A 22,096-nucleotide genomic window follows, 5' to 3' on the forward strand; every position below is an offset into this window, starting at 1 on the left:
AGCAGTGTGGACTCCTCCCTGCCCTTTACTTGGAGATCTTCAGGAACGCCAGATTTTGAATGCAGCCAATTGAGTTGTAGGTGCTGGGTGTTGGTACGTTCTTACTCACTGGGTGGTTGACTCCCACACATTAACTTTAGAGTGTCCATGATTCAGATCCATTCTCCTTGTTTTGATAGCATGAGCTGGTTATTTACACACTATGGACCAGGATGTTGTGATTGGTGAACACTACTGTGCTTAAATCCATGTGTGCAACAAAGTGCTAGCAAGCATTTTAACTTTCATGTGTCTCTCCTCTTCAAATGACAACCAAAGGGCACATGATTATGGAAGTGGTAAAACTAAACTTGACCAGACAGACCTTTGAAGGACTTTTGTTAATGGGCATTATTTCTGATAATGTTCTTTTGGTTGCCTGCAAGATGTGAAAGAGTTAAGAACAGTTACATCAAAACAACACAGAAGAGAAGTTAGTTCTGCAGCACACCATGGTAACTATAGTTCATAATAACCTATTTATAGAATGAGTAAGTAAATGCCACAAACATATTGAGGTGGAAAGTTGAACCAGATTTTTATTATTTTTTTATAATATTTATGGAGATGGTGTACTAACTAACCTGATTTGGTCAGTAGACATATACATGTATCTATCATTCTCAAACTGTATCCTGTAAATACATGTGATTAAAACAATAGTGTAAGAATAGGATTGAATCAACTTTTCTTTCCTATGGGGACAGTTTGCTTAAAAAAAAAAAAGTAAAATTTCCAGCAAGCGCTGAGGAATCTGCAGTTGTTGCTTCTTTATGAAACCTTCCTATCACCCTTTAACTAGCACAAGATCGCAAACATTAAAAAGTATATAAACTTTTACATTGTCCCTCAGTTACACTAAAAATGTCATTTTGATAAATTTCACTTCATAGAAATCTAACAGTAACAGATTGCTGAGCAGTTGATTGCTTTTGAGGCAAGCATTATTTTAAAATGCCATCTTTTGGCATGGCGCCCCTTCTCAAGCATTTTCATTGAGTCTGGAATTTTGGGGGGAAATTTTACTAAATGTTGGAATGAATTTTGAATTCTCAGATTATACTAGGTATAAGGTGTTATGATGGTTTAGTTGAATGGAATACATTATGTGTGGGCATCATTTGTCTTTGCATTTATTCACATTTTCTGTCTTAGCTGCAACTAAATGGTTTTGTTTTCAAAAGAACTGATTCTGAATCTTATAGTAAAGTAAAAATGTGTATAGTTGAGATTGATATATCTGGGAATGCCTTCAAAATAGTGTGTGGGGGAGAGTTGTGAATTGCTTATCAGTTGTTAATTGTTGATGTTAGAAAACAGGTATGTGGGAATTTATTATTTTTTTTCTGCTATTATATGTTTGGAATTTTCCGTAATAAAAGGTTTTTATGAAGTAAATAGTTGGGTTTTCTTTCCCCCATTTGCTCCTAGGATTCTTACAGAAGCAGAGATTGATGCCCACCTTGTCGCTCTAGCTGAGAGAGACTAAGCATTGTCGTTAGTTTACCAAATCCATGATGCCACTTGCCTGTGTGTTTGGTAACACCAAGCCAACATTGTGGAGGCTGCTAGATATTGGCGCCCCTCCAGTCCTGCCACTGAAGTGGTTATGACTCTGTATAAATAAAAGCAGTGCTTTTTGGAAAATAATTGCATCCTGTCTTTTTTGCCTACAACTTTGAAGTGTTAGCCAATATTTAGTATATGAACATTGTTCAATATTCACCATCTTCTTAGGGCTTACCATCTTCAGAGTGTAGTTTTAGTCATTTTGTTGACAAGTACAAGTTTCCCTGACTTAGAGAACTTGCTAGCCTGAAATTTGAACTGTAGATCTATGGCAAAAATTCCCCAAATGCCAGCAGAAGTCAAGGCTGGGCCAGGCTGAAGCCGAGTCATGAATGTAATCCAGGTCTCTCAAATGTGGGTGCAGGAACTGGACCCAGAAATTGTATTCCAGTGTGGGGCTATGGGTATTTTCAGCACTGTGGTAAATGCTTTGGTTATGGCTTGGAAACCTGTGGTCTGTAGGTTGGCTTGTGAGTCAAGGCCTCTATTTTACCTTTATGTAAATGTTTGAGAATCTGAACTTCCGTGGGCCTTACCCATAATGAAAGCATAAGCCAGATTGATTTTAAATAGGGTTTTTTTTTATTCCAATTTTTCTTTTAAAGATTTATTTTATATTTTATTTGAAAGGCAGATATACAGAGAGAAAGAGATACAGAGAGAAAGGTCTTCTGTGTACTGGTTCATTTCCCAAGTGGCCATAACGTCGGGAGCTGAGTCGGTCTGGAGCCAGGAGCTTCTTCCAAGTCTCCCACGTAGGATCTTAAATAGTTTTGAGATAAACATTTGACCTGTTCCCAATAATGACTAGTGTTTTATCTTTTATTTTTACTTATTTTTATAGCTGGTAGTCAGTTTACTAAAATGGTTGGCTTAAGTGTCTGCATGGTGGCTTCCACTCCTCCTCCGGGCTCAGTGCTCATGGACGTGCTGTTTAAGAATCTTGGGAGGAGAGCCAGGAGCTTCTGGGTCTACTGGGTCTGTCACTTGGGTTCAGGGGACTTGGACTGTTTTTCCACTGCTTTCCCAGGCACATTAATGGGGAGCTGAAGTGGTAGAGTCAGGACTCAAATCGTTACCCGTAGGGAATACCAGCGCTACAGCTGGCAGCCTTGCCTGCTGTACCATGGCACCATCCCACTCCTCTGCTTGAAGATGAAGTGGTTAAAGCAGATGCTAAGGAGAAAGGAAAAAACAAAATAAGAGAAAGGAAAAAACAAAAAAAAAAAAAATTTTTTTAATATACAGAATGCTTTTTAGATTTCCATGTAGCCTGAACCCACTGACTGTTAACAGTTAATCAGAAACTATTGGAAAAATCTAAAGCTTTTCACATCCCCATTTGTGCTGGGTAAGACTGGTGCTGTCGATCTGACATGAACTCAACTCGGTGAACTTGGGTGAGGGTGGCTGCAGATCTGATCCAAGCGGCTGAAGTCAGAGTTGCCCTTGTTTGTGTACCCAACCAGCTTGCGCCAGGGGAGGCCGAGTGAACATATGACCACAGAAAGGCCGGAAACTTCACCAACCACATCCTCTCCCAAGCTGAGTCAAGAGTGGTAAAGTTTCCTAACAGGGAAGTAGTATTCTCCAAGGTGAGGAGCTGCTGCTTTGGGATCGTCCACCCACGTAGTTCACCCTTGGAAGGAGCTGCTGCAGTTTGCGAAGGTTCTGTGTTCCTAAGGCCACTCTCTTCGACAGAGTGTCGTGACTGACACCATCCTTTAGGAACAGGGCAGAGACTAGTGGGTGTAAGAAGGTAACCGATATGGATGAATACGTTATTTGCAATAGCTAGAAAAATCAACTTCCTACTTCATTGTAAAATCTAGATGAATTAGGATGAAACACGGAATAGTTTTCAGTAAATATTGGATAAGTTAAGCTCTGAAGAATTCGGAGAAACAACAATTTATGTAAACACTAAATAATTTCATTGATTTTTTTTTTTTTAAGATTTAATTTTTTTGGGCCCAGCGCGATAGCATAATGGTTAAGGTCCTCACCTTGCATGCGCCAGGATCCCATATGGGTGCCAGTTCTAATCCCGGCAGCCCCGCTTCCCATCCAGCTCCCTGCTTGTGGCCTGGGAAAGCAGTCAAGGACGGCCCAAAGCCTTGGGACCCTGCACCCGTGTGGGAGACCTGGAAGAGCTCCTGACTCTGGCTTCGGATTGGCTCAGCTCCAGCCATTGTGCTCACTTGGGGAGTGAACCATTGGATGGAAAATATTCCTCTCTGTCTCCTCCTCTCTGTATATCTGCCTTTCCAATTAAAAAAAAAAAAAAGTCTTTAAAAAAAAAAAAGGTTTTTTTTTTTTATTTGAAAGGTAGAGTTACAAAGAGGAGAGAAAGATCTTCTATCCCTAAAGGGCTATTTTGGCTAGAGCTGATCCTGTCCACAGCCGGGAGCCAGGAACTTCTGCGTCTCCCACATATGTGCAGGAACCCAAGCACATGGGCCATGCTCTGCTGCTTTCCCAGGCAATACCAGCAGGGAACCAACTGAAAGTGGAGCAGCTAAGACTCAAACACCATGGTGCCCATATGGGATGCTGTCCCCTGTAAGCATAGGCTTAGACTACTACGCCACAACATTTCTTCCCTCCCTTGTATTTTAAAATATTTATTTATTTTTATTACAAAGTCAGATACACAGAGAGGAGATGATTCACTCCCCAGGTGAGCACAACGGCCGGTGCTGCGCCAATCCAAAGCTGGGAACCAGGATCCTCTTCCGGGTCTCCCACATGGGTGCAGAGTCCCAAAGCTTTGGGCCGTCCTCGACTGGTTTTCCAGGCCACAAGCAGCGAGCTGAATGGGAAGTGGAGCTGCCGGGATCAGAACCGGCGCCCATATGGGATCCCGGGGCGTTCAAGGTGAGGACTTTAGCTGCTAGGCCACGCCGCTGGGCCCTGTATTTTTTTTTTAAGCAGCTATAATGGATAACAAAGAACTAAAGCAAGAATGTTACAAAGAGAAAGTGTTTTAAATGTTCCCTTGTCTTTACCTCTTGGTCATTTGGGTTAAGTAGTAGGAAATCTAAGACTACAGATGTGGGACCGGCCTCGTGGCACAGGGAGTTAATCATCCACCCTGTGAAAGCAGCAGAAGTGGCCCAAGTATTTGGACCCTTGCCAGCTCTGAGGGAGACCTTGGTAAAACTGGCTCCTAAATTTGGCCTGGACATCATGGAGTCTGGGAAGTGAATTGGTGGGTAGATTATCTATAGCTCTGCTCTTCAAATAAAGTAAATGCACAGGAAGTTGCAAAAGTAATACAGAGGGGGCCAGTGCTGTGGCACAATAGGCTAATCCTCTGCCTGCTAATGTCAGCATCCCATATGGGTACTGATTTACATCCCAGCTGCTCTGGTCCTGATCTAGCTCCCTGCATGTGGCCTGGGAAGGCAGCAGAGGATGACTCAAGTTCTTGGGGCCTGCACCCAAGGAAAGAGACAAAACAGGCTCCTGACTACTGTCAGCCATTTCTGGAGTGGTCTAGTGGTTGGAAGACCTCTCTGTCTCTCCTCTCACTGTAAAATCCACCTTTCAATAAAAATAAGTGTATATTTTTAAGTAGAGGTATAATTTTTAATATAAAAAGAATATAATAAGGACATTGATATTCCAAGGGTTATGAAACTGGGTAGATATCTGGCTTTCTTTATCTTTTTTTTTTTAAGATTTATTTTTATTGGAAAGATACTCAAAGAGGAGGAAAGAGAGAGGAAGATCATCCATGCATTGATTTACTCCCCAAGCAGCTGTGATGGCTGGAGCTGCGCCGATCTGAAGCCAGGAGCCTCTTCGGGTCTCCCACACGGGTGCAGAGTCTCACGGCTTTGGGCCGTCCTCGACTGCTTTCCCAGACCTCGAGCAGGGAGCTGGATGGAGTGCGGGGCTGCCGGGTTAGAACTGGTACCCATATGGGATCCCAGCACTTGCAAGACAAAAATTTTAGCTGCTAGGCCACCATGCCAGGCCGGCTTTGTTTATCTTGATTTCTCATTTTGCTGTAAACCTGGCACTTGACTGCCTCACAAGCTGGGCTTCAGATTTGTGACTCCATCCAATTATTACATTAGGATTTTCAGGTCTCCCTTAATGAGTCAGAAGTGCCACAGGTAAGTATGTTCTGGTAGTCTGCATTTCTAAAATAGAAGGGGAAATATCCAAAATTAACAGCTAAGTGGTAGACTGTTGAAATCAGGTTATCTATTGAAATAAGGGTTGGTCACAAGGTGACTTCCAGCTCCAGTTATTATCTCTTATTGTTAAAAATTTATCTTACATGGAGACTGGCCTTGTGAGAGTGAATTAAGTCATCATGATGCCAGCATTCCACAGGGGCGTAAGTATGAGTTCTGACTGCTCCACTTCCAGTCCAAGTCCCTGCTAATGTGTCTGGAAAAAGCAGAGGATGGCCCTACACACATTTGGGAGACCAGGAAGAAGCTCCTGGCTCCTAGCTCCTGGCTTTGAACTCCCCAGCCTCAGGCATTGCAGTAATTTGGGGAATGTGTCAGCCAATATAATTTTGTCTTTCAAATAGGTCTTCAAGAAAATCAAATTTCTAGAAAATATTTTGTTACCATAGAAATATTTTACAAGAATTTGGTGGTGGACATCTGTCTTAGCACTTAGGCCAGTAGTTGAAATTCCTGCACCTCATATTGGTGTAATGGGGTTTGACTCCTGACCCTGCTCTTGATCCAGCTTCCTGCTGCTGAACAGCTGAGAAGGCCGTGGGTGATGGGTCAAGTCGTGTCCCTGGCAGCCTTGTGTGAAACCTGGATTGAGTTCTCAGTTCCTGGCTTTCACCCTGCCTTACTGTAGACGCTGCAAATGTTTGGGAAGTGACTCCGGGGATGAAGACTCTTAAATAAGGCCTTTAAAAATGTTTAACAAGAATTTAAAATGATACTGAAACATGAGAACCAGGTCTGGAGCAGGCAAGGCTGGTTGGGTTGAACTAGGTCTCAATGCCCATTGCCTGATTTGAGAGCTGAAGGTTATGTGGAACAATCTGCTGTCCATATTGGCAAGCATGGGAACCAGGGCAGGGGGCAGGCCTGGTGGGGTTATTGTGGATTGCTCCAACTAGTCTGCAGCTCCCACTGGTTTGCGTGAGAGCCAAGTGTGTGGTAGACAGGATTGGGCTGGACTCAACGCCCATAGGTTTGTGTAGAAGACAAGGCTGGAGACAACTGACCCAGCAATTGGAACCCAGCAATTGCATGAACTGATTGGGGTGTCAGACTGTGTTGGACCTTGTATTGGAAAGCACATACAAGAATCAGGTCTGGGGTCACCTCAGATAGTTTCTTTGAGATCCCTCCAACTAAACCTCTGGACTCAGAACCCAACCATGGAGAGAATTACAGGTTCCATGGTCTGTGGAGTGCATGTGTCAGAGCTGGTCCTCCTCAGTGGCTTACAGCAGTGGACAACATACCCAGGTGCACATGATGGATAAGGCAATACATTGGAACATGCAGAGGACACTTGGTACCATAACGGATGATGGAGGACAGAACAAATTGATCCAACTGCCTCAGGCAAGTGTTGGCAGTGTCTCCCCAGGCAAACAGAGACTCGAAGTTGGACTGGTCAACCAGTGGATTCTGGAGAGAGTTCATCGTGATTCTAGTGGCGAGATGGGCAGTAATTCAAACCTGTTGAAGTATTAAAACCTCTTGAGCACCACCCTCAGAGCATGCCCAAATCAGGAACTCTGGGATGGCGTCGGGTGGCTATTCCCCTCCCGAGGTTTCAGAGGCGTTTGGGAGGCTGGGTGTGACTTCTCCGCTTCTTCCCCTTCCCCAGATATGGGAAGGAAAAAAAGAGATTGTGGAAATAATGGTCTTACCCACCTTCCTGTAGCCCTTGACCCTTTGTATCCTATTCACCAATGTAAAATCATTTTAAAAAGTTGTATTTTGGGCCTGGCGCTGTGGCCTAGCGGCTAAAGTCCTCACCTTGAACATGCCAGGATCCCATATGGACGCTGGTTCTAATCCCGCCAGCTCCACTTCCCATCCAGCTCCTGCTTGTGGCCTGGGAAAGCAGTCGAGGGTGGCCCAAAGCCTTGGGACCCTGCACCCAAGTGGGAGACCTGGAGGAAGCTCCTGGCTCTGGATCGGCGTAGCTCTGGCTGTTGTGGTCATTTGGGGAGTGAATCATCGCACGGAAGATCTTCCTCTCTGTCTCTCCTCCTCTCTGTATATCTGACTTCGTAATAAAAATAAATAAATTTTTTTTTTAAAAGTTGTATTTTGTTAACTATAACTTAGAAAATAAAAAGGTTATCAAAAAATAAATGATACTGAAAAATTCCTATGACATAATTGGGATGGGGATAGGATATAAAGATTGCTTAAAGATTTTTATTTTTACTTGAAAATCAGGTGTGGGGGCAGGGAGTGCAGGTTCACTCACCAGTGGCCTCAACAACTAGAGATGAGCTGGTCTGAAGCCAGGAGCCAGGGTCTTCTGGTCCTCCCACATGGGTGCAGGGACCCAAGGGGCCCATGCTCTCCCAGACCATTAGCTGGATCAGAAGTGGACCAGTACAACTCAAACTAGCATCCATATGGGATGCCAGTGCTGCAGGCAGAGGATTAACATTTTGTGCCACTTTGTTAACCCTACAAATTAAATTCTACATTATGTAAATGCACAAGGAAAAAGAGTTGGAAGAAACATACGAAGATTAAAGGATATAAAATTAGTATGTGAAATGTAATTGCTTTTGCTATCGGTGAAACAACAGGAACATGACATTTAAAATCATTATATTAGAACTAAAAAAAAAGTGCTTCAATCTGTGTCAAAATAAACACAGGACTTATATAAGAAACTAAAATCTGAATAGAAGACATCAAAGATCTAAAATGAAGAGGTATTCCATGTTCATTGATAGAAAGACACAATGTTTTCAAGATGTCATCTTGGCTCACTGTGCAGATTCACAGCACAATCCCAGTCAAAACCAGGAAGTTCCTGTATGGGTATCTACGACTTGGTCTCAAGCTATCTGGAAAGGCAAGACACACAGGTCAGAGGTGCCGGTGCTTGGCTACAGTACTCCACACAGGACTCTCTCTACTGCTGAAGCATTGGACAGATGAAGGGAATAGATGCCAGCGATAGAACCCCAAGCAAAATCAGCTGGGCTTTGACAAAGGCGCAACAGCAATTCAATGAAGACAGAATTTGTTGGTGTTTTCCTTTTTTTTTTTTTTTTTTTTGACAAATAATTCTGTTATAATTGGCTATCACATGCAAAACCGTGAATCTAGACACAGACCTGCCTATTAGGAAAATTAATCCAAAACAGGTCATACTTCCCATGAGACCCCAAATGATAAAGTGTATAAGCAATAAGAAAATATGGAAAGTTTACATTTAGCAATGAGGTTTTTTTTTTTTTTTAAAGATTTTATTTATTTTATTACAAAAAGGAGGAGAGACAGAGAGGAAGATCCTCCGTCCGATGTTTCACTCCCCAAGTGAGCCGCAATGGCCGGTGCTGCGCCAATCCGAAGCTGGGAACCAGGAACCTCTTCCAGGTCTCCCACACGGGTGCAGGGTCCCAAAGCCTTGGGCCGTCCTCAACTGCTTTCCCAGGCCACAAACAGGGAGCTGGATGGGAAGTGGAGCTGGTGGGACTAGAACCGGCGCCCATATGGGATCCCGGGGCGCTCAAGGCGAGGACTTTAGCTGCTAGGCCACGCCGCCGCCGTAGCTATGAGTTTTTAAAAGAAAACAAAATCACTTTCTATAAAAAATGAATTGATAATTGAACCTTTTTTCAAAAGATTTATTTATTTTTATTGTAAAGGCAGATATACAGAGAGAACAGAGGGGAAGAGCTTTCGTCCATTAATTAACTCCCCAAGCGGCCACGACGGCCAGAGCTGAGCTGATCCAAAGCAACAGCCAGGAGCTGCTTCTGGGTCTCCCACACGAGTGCAGGTCCCAAGGCTTTGGGTCATTTCCCACTGCTTTCCCATGCTACAAGCAGGGAGCTAGATGAGAAGTGGGGCTGCTGGGATTAGAACCAGTGCCCATATGGGATCCCGGCTTGTGCAAGGTGAGGACTTTAGCCATTAGGCCACAGTGCTGGGCCAATTTGTATTTTTTTTTTTTTTTTAGATTTATTTATTTATTTTGTTGGAAAGGCAGATATACAGAGAGGAGGAAAGACAGATCTGTCCACTGATTCCCTCCCCAAGTGGCCACAATGGCTTGTGCTAAGTTGACCCAAAGCCAGGAGCCCAGAGCCTCGTGCAGGTCTCCCATGCGGGTGTGGGTCCCAAGGCTTTGGGTCATCCTCGACTGCTTTCCCAGGCCACAGACAGGGAACTGGATGGGACACAGGGCTGCTGGGATTAGAATTGGCGCCCATATGGGATCCTGGTGCATTCAAGGTGAGGACTTTAGCCGCTAGGCTACTGCACCATGTCCAATTGTAGCTTATTTCAAGATTTTTTTAAAAAAAGATTTATTTGTTTTTATTGCAAAGTCGGATATACAGAGAGGAGGAGAGACAGAGAGGAAGATCTTCCATCTGTTGATTCACTCCCCAAATGACCACAACATCCAGAGCTGAGCCGATCAGGAGCTAGGAACCTCCTCCAGGTCTCCCACGTGGGTGCAGGGTCCCAAGGCTTTGGGCCGTCCTTGACTGCTTTCCCAGGCCACAAGCAGGAAGCTGGATGGGAAGTGGAGCAGCTGGGATTAGAACTGGCACCCATATGGGATCCCGGGGTGTTCAAGGTGAGGAGTTTAGCCAGTAGGCCACCATGCCGGGCCCAAGATTTATTTTTTATTTGAAAGATTTATGGAGAGGAGAAACAAAGAGATCACCATCTGCTGGTTTACTACCCAAATGGCTGCAGTGGCCAGAGCTTAGTGGATCTGAAGCCAAGAGCCATGAGCCTCAGTTCTCCCACTTGTATGCAGGGCCCAAAGATTCGAGTCATCTTCTGTTTGCTTTTCCTATTGTAAACAAGCAGGAAGTGATCAGAAGTAGAGCAGCTACAACATGAATCCGTGCCTATATGAGTTACAATCATCAAGGAAATATTTGGGAAATACAAACATGAAAATTAATTGGTTTCCAAAAGACAAATAAATGGCTGTTCGGGCCAGGCCAAAGCCAAATTCCAAGCGTTCTATCCTTGTTTCGCACAGGGGATCCAAGGACTTAGGCCATTTTCTTCTGCTTTCCCAGGCTTACTAGGTGGAAACTGCTGGATCAGAAGTTGGCAGCCAGGACTCAAACCTGCAATCCAGTTTAACACAGGTGCCACTAGGACCAGTTAAACCTGCTATACCGCAACACTTACCCCAGCATGCCTTTTTTTTCCCCCAATGGAAAATTTTCAATGTTTTTCTGAGTAAATAAGCCCAAATTTCCCCCTAATAAAATGCCAATAGTGAGGATATGAATATCTTTCCACATCCAACAAAACCCTGCCTTGGTCAGCTGGTATGCTAGTTAACACTTCTTGTTCTAAACTTACATGAGGGGGCCAGTTTTATGATGTAGTGTAGTGGATAAAGCCTCTGCCTGCAATGCCAGCAGCAGCATCCCATTTGAATCCCAGTTCAGTTCTTGGCTGCTCCACTCCCAATTCAGCTCCTTTCTAATAGCCTGGGGGAAAAGAAATAAAAGATGTCCCAAGTGCTTCAGGTTCCCTACAAGTGTGTCCCCCATGTAGGGTACCATCCTGGATGAAGCTCCTGGGCTCAGCCCTGGCTGTTGTGGCCAGGTGGGGAGTGAACCAACACAAAGGGGATCTTTCTTTTTCCCTCTCTGACTTTTAAATAAATAGATCTTAGAAAAGGACACAGACAACTCATAAAGCCAGGTGGCCCCAAGTTCTTTCTGTGCATGGAGTCATACTTCCTCGGGCAAAGCCATCCTAACTGCACAAAGCACAGGTGCCCCTGAGGAAGTGAGCGGCAGTGTTTCCTGGCACTCCATTTCATCCGGCTCACCTGTCACACACCTGACTAACCCTAGGTTGGAATGGCCTCACCTCCGGCCCTAAGAACCTTGCTTTGCCTAATCTCTAGATGCCAAATGACACCACCACCACATGCCAGTGCTTGGTTATGACTCAAAAGGAGTATCCTGGTAACAAAATGCACACTGCCTGTCATCACCTCTACACAAGAAATAAAAAGTGTGGTTTTTTTATTGTCTGAGATTTTTCCATGGCCACGTCCTGTGAGGATAGTCAGTAAAGATTTTTAAACTGAAATGTGTTGGAGTCATAGTTCTTAGCTTACCTTTACACGTGGGAAGAATCTGGAACTTTTTTCAAGTGTACTAGCCAGCCCCCGCTCCTGGGCGTATCGCAGCCTCCCAGCTTACTGCCTTGGGCATGTGTACTGTGAGAGCACTGCCTAGCCAGGCCTCCTGTTTGCAGCTGGTTAGAAAGCTCTGGAAGTGGCAGCTGTAGGTGACATGATCACAGGCAAGTGTGCCTGGAACTCATCCCACCTGTACTACTCTTGTGGTTGATGGGCAGCTTCCCATTGGTTCCTGTCATCTCTCTGTGCCTTTGCTGACTCATCCTTGACTCCTACAAAGTACAGAAAATGGCAAATGTCTAGAAAGAATTAAACCCTTTCAACAGCCCAGCTGTGTGGCAAGCTCATTCTGGGGCTCCCCTTTCAAGGGCAGCAGGCAGACCACAGGTCTTTTTGTAGGATCCTTCTTAATGAGAAGCCTCTCTCAGATCCCAAGGGCTACAAAGGGGATACAGGGAATACACCTTCAGAAGGAAGGGAAGTGTCACGATCGCAGGTGGCAGGTGGTGTTGCCTAAGCATGGTGAAGTAGTTGACGCCCCCTCTGAGCAGTTCAAGAAGACTGGAAGGATTAGGGGCATCTGTCATCCAGAAATCATTACCTGACCTTATTGCAAGAGATAGCCAGCAGACATCTGAGTCAACCCAGCACTGAAGGTCAACCAAGAGCTGATTAAGCCTTTGCTGGGGACTGGAATGAGGAGGAAAAGGAGAAGCAGAAAAACAGGAAAGACCTGGTTTCTCTGGCCAGAGCAGGGATGATGCCGGGGGAGGCCCGACTTAACCAGGCTCACAGGACGGCCTTGCTGGGGTTTTCCAGGGACAGAAGCAGCCATGAACAGCGTCTCAGTTAGCAACTGGGTCTAGCAATTTCATTGAGAACTGTTCATTGAAATCAGAGCTGAGTTTGCCTGTGGTAGAACTGTGGCCACACTGCTTGGGCAGCATCTAGGACCTTGCACATGAAAGTCTGTCTCAAAGGCACCAAAGCTTCTCAGAGTAGCCATGCTGGCTCAAGTGAGTGGATATTTGGCATGGTGTTAGCTAAAAGGCCACTTGGGATGCCCACATCCCATCCTGCAGCACCTGGGTTGAAGTCCTGGCTGCTACATTTCTCTTCCTGCTAACGCACACCCTGGGAGGCAGCAGGTGACAGTAGTTCGGCTCCTGCCACCGTAAGAGGAGACCCAGATGGAGTTCCAGGCTCCTGGTTTTGGCCTGGCCCAGCCCCACCTGTTGGAAGTTTTTCTAGTGAGCCAGCAGGTGGAAGCTCTTTGTTTCTGTTTCTTCTGTCCCTCCATTTCTGTGGAAATTCATGGTAACCAAGTTGACAAGCCTGCTCAACAGAAATAATTTAAAAATAAGCAATTTGCAAAGAGGGTACCAGGGGAGAATGCTTTGCCCTGTGGTATGACCCACTTCCTATAGACTTAGGAAACATACTCTAGGTACTCCTTACCAGTAAATAATAATGAGTCCCTTCTACAAGTCAGACCATGCTCTGAAGCATGTAGCAATAAAGTAGTAAGAGCTTAGCCTTGGCAGAGGCGAAGAACTCTGAGCTGTGCATCTCTGAGTGAGCTGGCAGCCCTGTAGCCTATGTGCATCCAGCAGGGTGAGAGCTGGCCTCGACAGCTTGTGCCAAAGCCCCCTGCGGGCGGCCTGTGTTAGGGACACCCTAGGGTGTCCTGCTCATTATTGGTAAGACGGTATCTCCAGGGACTGGCATTGGTAATATGTGCAGTGCACCGCTTTCCTGCCCACAGACTACACAGAAGTCCCTTCCGGGGTTTTTCTGCTTTCTCTGTGAAGAGACAGAGAAACAGACTTGAACAGTCTGCTCTTAAAGCAGGGGATTATGCAGTTTCTTCTAAAGCAGCAAGGGCTGCAGGTGCTCACCGCTGATCTCTGATTTCTGAAAAATCTCAAGTTCCAGGCCTCCTGACACAGGAGGGAGAGCTGAAGGCCTGAGCGGGAGGGGCTTCCCAGAGAGGTGGATGAATGGTCACATGGATTCCATCCAGGTGCCTGGACGCCGGAAAAGAGACCACAGCCTGGAGGGAGGAGGAGCTCACTGATGGCTCCCAATGGCTGCACACTCAGCTTCCAAGCCTCAGCCCCTGTGTTGTTCCACTTCCAATTCAAGGAGATTCAGGGGCCTAGAGGAGGGAGGCAGGGGAAATCCACATCCTAGACGACCAGGTAAGGCTAGGGCCTGCTGCCTCTGTCGCATGGCCTCAGAGTTCACCCCGCGGCCGAGCACTTTCCAGCCTGTCTCCTCTTCTAGGATGGAAACCATCTCACAGGAATGCCAGGAGGATTCAGTGATGCAGTGAAGTGCCCTCAGTACTGCAGCAGCAGGGTGTGGTGTAGCTCCTGTGTGCTTTCAGATTTCCACAACATCCTGACCTTCCAAAATGACACTTCCTGACCAGAGTTTCACCCAGACAGCAGGATCAGCCGGGGCCTTGGCAGGCAAGGCAGAGCAGGCTTGGCCTGTGGAACTTGCACGAAGCCTACGGCTCAGCCAGGTGCCAGCTCCCCACTTCTTTCAGCTGGGCCCTCCATCACTCACTGGCTCATGACAACAGCTTTGCTCCTAAGTGGGCCTTGGCCTTTAGGGCAAATCCTCCCTGGCCAGAGCATCCTTACAGGGAGCATGCAACCACTCACCCTCCTATGAACTCAGAAGGTCTCCTGGTTCTCTGAGGAGCAACCTGGGCTAAGAGCCATTGCCTACCCACCTCCCACAGCTTCAGAAACCCTGGTGGTCCTAGTTCAGCCATGCCTTCACAGAGAGCTGTGAGGACCCTGTCCTGCTCTCATGTTTCCCTCACTTAAAGATAGGGACAGGGCAAAGGAAGGCCCGAAGTGCCCCACCCAGGGGTAAGGAGCAGGGTGGAGCAGGGGTAGAGGCACCCAGGAAGCCTGAGGTCAGGGGAGGTGAGGCTGGGAAACTTCTCTTGTATCCCCAAGCTCTTCTCTGTGGCTGGGGACCATCCCAGGAGTGAATCCGCCCCTACAGAAAACCCAGGACTCTTTCATCTTCTCTTCACGTCCTTGTGAAGAAGGCCATAGCCTCTTCCAGCTCTGCGCGAGAGGCCTTTTGGCACCCTCCCAGTGACCTTGGGCCCCTATAGAGAGCGAACAGGTCAACTAACACGCCAGCTTGCTTATCAGGACACCGGAGCCAGGAAGATTGGTGGCCTTGTGGTGGGGAAATCCTATCTTGCGTGGCTTCTTCCTTGCTTCCCCTGGTTGGGCCCCAGAGGGGCGGGGAAGCCTTCCTGGGCTTGGCGCCCAAGGTTCCAGGCTCCTAGCCAAGTGTCCTGAGGACATTCACCCTGACACCTGGACACCGAGATTCTCTTTGTCTCCCTGAGATGTGGGAACCAACTAAACTGAAATCACCTGCATGTCCAGGAGCTCAGAGGCAGCCTGCTGAAGCCAGGCCTGCCAGGAAACTGAGTGAGAACATTGGTCAGGAGCTCTCTGTCTTGTTCGGTACTGGATCAAGTATGACGTCCTGCTGGCAGGGCCCTTCCTAACCAAGAATGAGAGACTCCAGGTGCATCTGCTCAGCACGTCACAGGTGCCCCTTGAGTGATCTTTCCCAAGGACCAAACTAGGAAAGCACAGCCAAACTTCAGTGGCTATGAAGGATCTATTCTGGAACCTCCCTGAAGATACCAAAATCTGTGGGTGCTCAAGTCCCTTTTATAAAATGGGATTGTAATTGTATATAACCTGCCTGCGTCCTCCTGTGCACTGTAAACCATCAAGCTCTACAAAACTTAAGGGTTACACTGAGCTGTGGAGGGAACACAAGAAATAAGTCTGTTCTGTACAGATGCAATTTTCTTTCTAAATATGTACCATGCACACAGTTGGCTGGATTCCTTGGGTGTAGACAGAATCCACAGAGGCAGAAGTTCAAGTGTACTCTCATAGGCAGGATTGGTTGGACTGTAGAACGTTGGTGTCTGAGCTGTAATAGTGACTTCAATTTAGACTTTTCATATGCCTGTAAAATGCTGCTTGACTTCTTGAAACCATCACAGCTCGGCTTTTTCAGATTCCCTGCCTACGCTGGGAGGATTGTTGGGCTTTGCTTATATGCAGTAGAAGGGTCTATCTTTTCTTATACCTGTCCCTGCCCTAAACACACACACACAAACCCCTCCCTAGACCCACAGAATGTCCAGTTTCAGAGGCACAGAACAAAGTGGAAGGTCAAAGTCTGGGTAGCCATTTCCTTCCCCTTGAAGCTGTTCAGCTGCTGTGGTCTCTTGGAGCTCTGAGTGAGACCTGCTGACCTGCTAACCCCAGAGACCCCGTGTGCAGTCCAGGCTGGAGGGGAGCGACCCAGGCAAACCCTCAGCAGGTGTGGCCTCAAATGCAGGGGCTCTGAGGGAACTTTGCACTTCCCTCTGTGGCCTGGTTTGCCCCTCCTTAGTTGGTCATCTTGCAGCCGACACAGGCCTGCAGTTGGGCAAGCTTTCCTGCAGGTGAGTGAGGACAGCACAGGCAGCGTCCATGCCCGCTTAGTGCCCTGGCTTCCCTTCTGCAGCCTGCAAATGTGGAGGAGGGGCTAGGGCCTCAGGCAGGCACCTCGGCCCCTGCCTAGACCTGTTTCCTCTCAGCCTCCAGCTCTCCTGTTTCCCCTGTTTCCGTCAGCTTTCCTTCTGGGCCGTTCCCAAGGCTTCCCAAAAATCCCCTCCAAGAAATTTGCTTGTTGCCACCAAATAATGCAAATCAGTTCCTGGGGCTGCCAGGGCAGCATGCAGCTTTTGCCTCCCAGGGACCTGAAGGAGGAGGACAGGACACACCCTTGCCCCTCAGTGCCCCTTCTCCAGTAACCCCCACAGGGACAGAGAGCAAGCCACACCCATGTCTGATGAAATAGAGCCAAATCCTTGGGAAAGGCCACACAAAGCCTTCCAGCCCTTCAAGATCCTTACTTACCCCCTCCCCCTCTCCCTAGTTAGTATGTACAGTGGCGTGGCTGGTCTTCTTTAGCATGTATATTCATCTACTTCAAAGTCTGAAGCTGAGACTTTTGGACCAACAGCAGCAAGCCCTTCCTACAGTGAGAGAGCAGCGAATCCTGCAGTGTGGCTGAGCCACATGTGGGCCCCGGGGTCGCAGGGCCTCCATGAACAAGGAGCCAGTGATCGGAGAAAGACCAAGTGCAACACCAAAGGCATGGCTACACTCTGGGGTGTAATTGACTGGGCAGAGGCAGGGCAGATGCCTCACAGAGAGGGAATTGGGGATCAGGGCCGGGTCATTGGTGCCAGAGGCAGCGCTGGCTCATGCCAAAGACTTCTCAACCCTCTGCCCCGTGCAGCTCATCCCATGGGAGCCCCAGACTGAGCAGGTCTTGAGTGTGTTAGCTAGGTCAGTCCCTATTGGAGCAGAATGGAACGCTAGGGGTTAGGCCTCCTCACAGAGAAAAGGTGGGAGGATCTGTGTTGACCCTCCCCTGTGCACTGGGCAGGTGATTAAGATTGACACAACCTCCTTGACTGTTTGAATAGCAATTCTCTGATGTGGTCATTCTCTTGTCTGAATTCTGAGGCTCTGAGACAATTGACTTGCTCCAGGTCACACACAGGGTTGGTGGTGATTCAAAACTCAGTCTGTTCAGTGAGCTTGGAGACAGACCCTGTTCCAGGGGGCTACTCAGGTAGCATTTTGGAAAATCCAGCCCCAGCAACCCAAGTTCTCACCTAACTCTGCAGCCAAGTTTCAAAGTCTTGTGGCACCCATAAACAGACCCAGAGGCTTCCTGAAGACCTCAGTCCAGCTAAAGTCTCAGGATTGGACAGGGACAGGCTTCAGTGGGAAAGGACAATGACCAACTGAGAACAGAGCCAGTGAAGTTGCCCTGGCAAGCAGCTTCCTGTTTCCAACCCTCCACATCAGGATGTAGACCAAACAAGGTGTATAGCCTAACAAGAAGCAAGCCCAGGTAATTGCAACTCATGATCTAACAGCAAAATTGGCTTCCTACTGGGTGTTATTACAGTGCTGAATTAATTCACTATGGCTAGCCACATGTGTCACACCTGCCAAGTACCAAAGAAAGCTTTGAGGCACTGGGCTGGGCCTGTGGTTGGGGGGCTCTCTCCCATTCCCACAAGGCAGCTTGTCCTTATCCCTTCAGCCAGAAACTTTTGGTGGCATGGAAGGCCACAGACTAGAGATAGAATGGACATTAGGCAGGGGAGGGAATGGCCAGGGTAAAATCTCTGCCTTTGTCAAAAGATCCTGAATACTGTAAGGCTGGGCAAGTACTCCACAGGCCTTGTTCCACCCAGCCGCTCAGTGAGGATCTTGAACTCTGCTTACCTCCAGGCTGTCCTCCGGGGTCAGCAGATTGCAGGTGACTGTGAATCTTGACCAAGGCCTGCACGCTTGCCTCATGAGCCCATCTAACCCCAGACTAACGCTGTGTGCCTCTGCTCAGCAGACCTCTGTCCCTGAGAGCGATGGCTGGTTGAAGGCACATCCAGGACCTGCCTGAGGTCTTGCTCAGGCCTTTTGCTTCCTATCCTGACCTTCCACACCAACCAGTCTCTTCATCCCTTTCTGCTGCCTTCTGCAGTCTTACAGCTGAGAGGTAGGCAGCACAATATACCTTCAAGTGGTCAGCAGCCACAAGCAGTTCCTGCTACTGGATGGTTCCAAGCCTTCTGGAATACTCATCTGCACCCCTGTAAGCTGTGGGTGCCATGTAGGCCGAGTGCATTTCTGCCTTGGACTCCCAAACGCAAGGCCAGTACCAGACCTTGCGTTTGCTTTGCTCAGGCTGTTCTTCTGGTGGGAAAATATCATTGCTAATTTGAAGGCAACGCTTTTTTGAGTGACTTTTGGGTCAGCTGTTAGAGCAGCTGGGGATGCCAGGGAGAAAGCTGCTGCTAAAACTTGGCCCAGTGAGTGTGGACAAAGGGAACCAACCAGAGGGCCTGCCCCACAGCAGGATCTGTTCCCAGTTCCTCTCAGGGCTCTGGGCCTGGTAGTCCAGCTTCCAGCACTCCAGGCCCACTGGAAGCATAATGTCCTAGGTGCCGATCCGAGATGCATATTCTTGGTCCACCCCAGACTTTCTAATTTCAGAGGAAGCAGAGGATGAGGCCTTCTTGGAGCCCACATTTGAGAAACATTGCTCTGCACCGTCAGGCCAGACCCAGAGTAAGGAGGGAGCTCAGTACAAAGCCCCTGATGCCCCAAACTGCATTCCTTTTTTTTTTCCCCTCAAAGTTATTTTCTTTGGATGGCAGAGAGAGAAGACATACAAGATTAAGCACTCCCAGGCCTAGTACAGTAGCCTAATGGCTAAAGTCCTTGCCTTGCATGTGCTGGGATCCCAAATGGGCACTGGTTTGCATCCCAGCTGCTCCACTTCCCTTCCAGCTCCTTGCTTGTGGCCTGGGAAAGCAGTGTGGGATAGCCCAAAGCCTTGAGACCCTGCACCTGTGTGGGAGACCCAGAAGAAGCTCCTGGCTCCTGACTTCAGATTGACCTCTGGCCATTGCAGCCACTTTGGGAGTGAACCAGCAGGTAGAAGATCTTTCTCTCTCTCCACTCTGCAAATCTGACTTTCCAATAAAAATAAGTAAATCTTAAAAAAAGAAAAGGATAAAGAACTTCCATCTGTTGGTTTACTCCCCAGATGTCCACACAGCTGGGGCTGGGCCAGGCCGGAGTCAGGAAGCAGGAGCTCCTTCCAGGTCTGCCACGTGGGCAGAGAGACCCAGCTGCCTGAGCCATCTCCTGCCGCCTCCCAGAGTGCTCTCGAACAGGAAGTTGGGATGGAGAGCAGAGACCCAGCTACTCCTGGCTGGGATGCTGATGACCGCAGCAGCGGCTTAGCCAGCACTGACACCTGCTCCGACTCCTGGTCTCTTGGCAGCAGTATTTTTGGTATCCTTGTGTTCTCTGGAGAGGATCAGGACAGCCTTCTCTGGGCCAGTTATCAGTGTGGGAAAAGCCCCAAGGGAGCCAAGAAGCCCTGCAGAGGCAGGAAGGAGTGGGGGAGGGTGCCAAGGGAGCTGCCACAGGGGGCTGGCCTCCTCTCTATGGGAGCTGCCCGGGCCACCCTCCCACACACAGGTGCTGGGTCCACTCCTGAGCCTGACCTGAGGCATCCCCCTCAGGGTGCTTGCTGCACCCCACTTCAGGGCATCCAGGTTTCCAGGTTATTTTGTGCGCCTCTGCTGTACCTCTGGGCCAGGCAAGCTTCCTCCGGGCCCTCCTTGCCAGTCTGCAAATGCAGATTCATCTTTCCAGACCAACCTCAACTCCTCCAGCTGCTTCTCCTGCCACTCCCAGGGAGAGGTGCCAGCAGCTGGCACGACCTGCACGTCTACCTCGGGGCTCACGGCCCTCATGCCTGTGGCTCTCCTGGCTACATGCCAGGCCCAGCCCCCACACCCCCACTGGGGAAGTTGGCTCTTATTTTAGCTCTGTGGTCTCGATTTTTCCTCTGATACAGGTTGGGGTGGGTTTTCTGTGCTTTCAGCAGTGAGCGGAGTAAGACAAGCTCAGTCTGTAAGAGTGGGCCTTTTTCCCTCCACTGAGGCCTGCATTTTCTTCCCCGTTGCAAACTGCAAGACCTTACAGGTGGCTGCTATTTTTGTTTGTTTGGTTTGTTTGTTTTCTGGTCCTTCATCTGTCTTGCCTGTTGGAAGGGGAGCTCCTGCGAGTGGGCACGTGGTACATGGCCACTGGGGTTCCAGAGACCATGTACCAGGCAGCGTCCGTGAAGGCAGTCACAGAGTGACCTGGGCTTTGAGTTTCCCCATTTGCTTTTGTAAATCCATGCTCCTTGGGGGCAGGTGAGGGCAGCTGTGACACCCCATTGGCCCTAACCCCAGCACCATCATCTGACAGGTGCCCTTTCTGCAGGGTCTACATTTTCTAGTCTCAATACAGGTATTCCACAAACTCCCAGCTCCAGGCCTCATTCCAATTCTGCAATGCAGCTGATTCAGTGGGATGGCCCTGTCACTGTGGCAGTGCAGAGGGCAAGCAAAGGGCCTGGGGCAGAGGGAGCAGGTCAGGCCCTTTTCACCTGGGGGCTCAGGCACCCTGCAGCCCTGTCAGTCACCCACCTCCTCAGGTTGAGAAAGTTATCCAGCCATCTGATGTGCTCACACACCAGGTCTGAAGGTCTTAATGGTGTCCTTTTTCTCATGACCCGCTTCCTGGGCCTAGGGCACCCCTGGCCATTAATGTACAGGTCTTATCTCCAGACCTGCCCTCCCTGGCAGACCGCCCCCCGCCCCGCTTACCAGCCTACGCCGGCCTCAGTGTGATGTGGAAAAAAAGGTAACCCGTGGTCCAGATGGACACAGCCTAACCCCCGTCTGGGTTAGCCCCGACTCATGCCTCAGCCCACACCTGGGCAGCGGTACACAGCAGCCTGACCCCAGGAAAGTCCCCAAGATTTGTAGAAGCGGAAAAAGGAAAAGCAGACACAGCTATTCTTCATCAGTCCCTTTCCCTGGGGCCTTCCCAGAGTGTCCTGTCCCTTTCTAGCTCCTCTGTAACCCAGCGGGTAAACTCTGAATGGTGCACTCCACATGGCGGGACCCTGGATCCCAGGGGCAGCCGGACCTACCCCTCCTCCCAGGATTCTAAGTGAATTCCTAGTCGGAGCCAGCCTCAGGCTGGGCTGCCTGCCAGGCTGCCTCAAGGTCTGGCTCGGGCATCACTACCCCCACCCCGCCCGCACCCCGCCCCTCTGTCCCCACACCTCCCCACAGCTTCTGCCATACAGAAGGAGGCCAGGCAGGAGAGTGAGTGAGTGAGCTGGGAAACTCCCGCTGCCTTGGCGCTGCCAGCTGAGTATAATTAGCCCCACCACTCCCACAGAGGCGACACTGTGTGCTTGCCAGGGCCCCTGCCCTCCACCGCCTGCTGGCAACTCCTCAGGGTAATGAAAGCTCCCTACCCGCATCCCTCCACCCCCTTCACATCCCAGGGAGGAAAGAGGCAAGAATGGGAGAAGTGGCTGAAAACAAGGTCAAAGTGGAATGGCCTGAGCTTGAAGCCCACAGGAACTGTTTGTTGCCCCTCAAACTTTGACGGCTTCTACAGCACCTGGGCCTCAGCCAGCCCAGGTCCGGTGAGCTGGGAGCCCTGGGAAGGTGCCT

At 48.8% G+C, this 22,096-nt stretch overlaps 1 protein-coding gene across 2 annotated transcripts in view; it reads left to right on the top strand.

Annotated features, from left to right (window-relative positions):
• The window catches only part of PSMA6 (proteasome 20S subunit alpha 6), a 36,902-nt gene extending 35,208 nt beyond the window's left edge, over nt 1–1,694 (top strand). For both annotated transcript variants that reach the window (XM_058666347.1, XM_058666346.1), the window contains exon 7: nt 1,471–1,694. In XM_058666347.1, coding sequence (XP_058522330.1) covers nt 1,471–1,528 — 58 coding nt within the window. In that variant the 3' untranslated portion in view covers nt 1,529–1,694. The remainder of the gene's footprint in view (nt 1–1,470) is intronic.
• The last annotated feature ends 20,402 nt before the right edge of the window (nt 1,695–22,096 follow it).

The sequence above is a fragment of the Ochotona princeps genome, chromosome 6 (genome assembly GCF_030435755.1).
Source record: "Ochotona princeps isolate mOchPri1 chromosome 6, mOchPri1.hap1, whole genome shotgun sequence".
Taxonomy (NCBI): Eukaryota; Metazoa; Chordata; class Mammalia; order Lagomorpha; family Ochotonidae; genus Ochotona; species Ochotona princeps.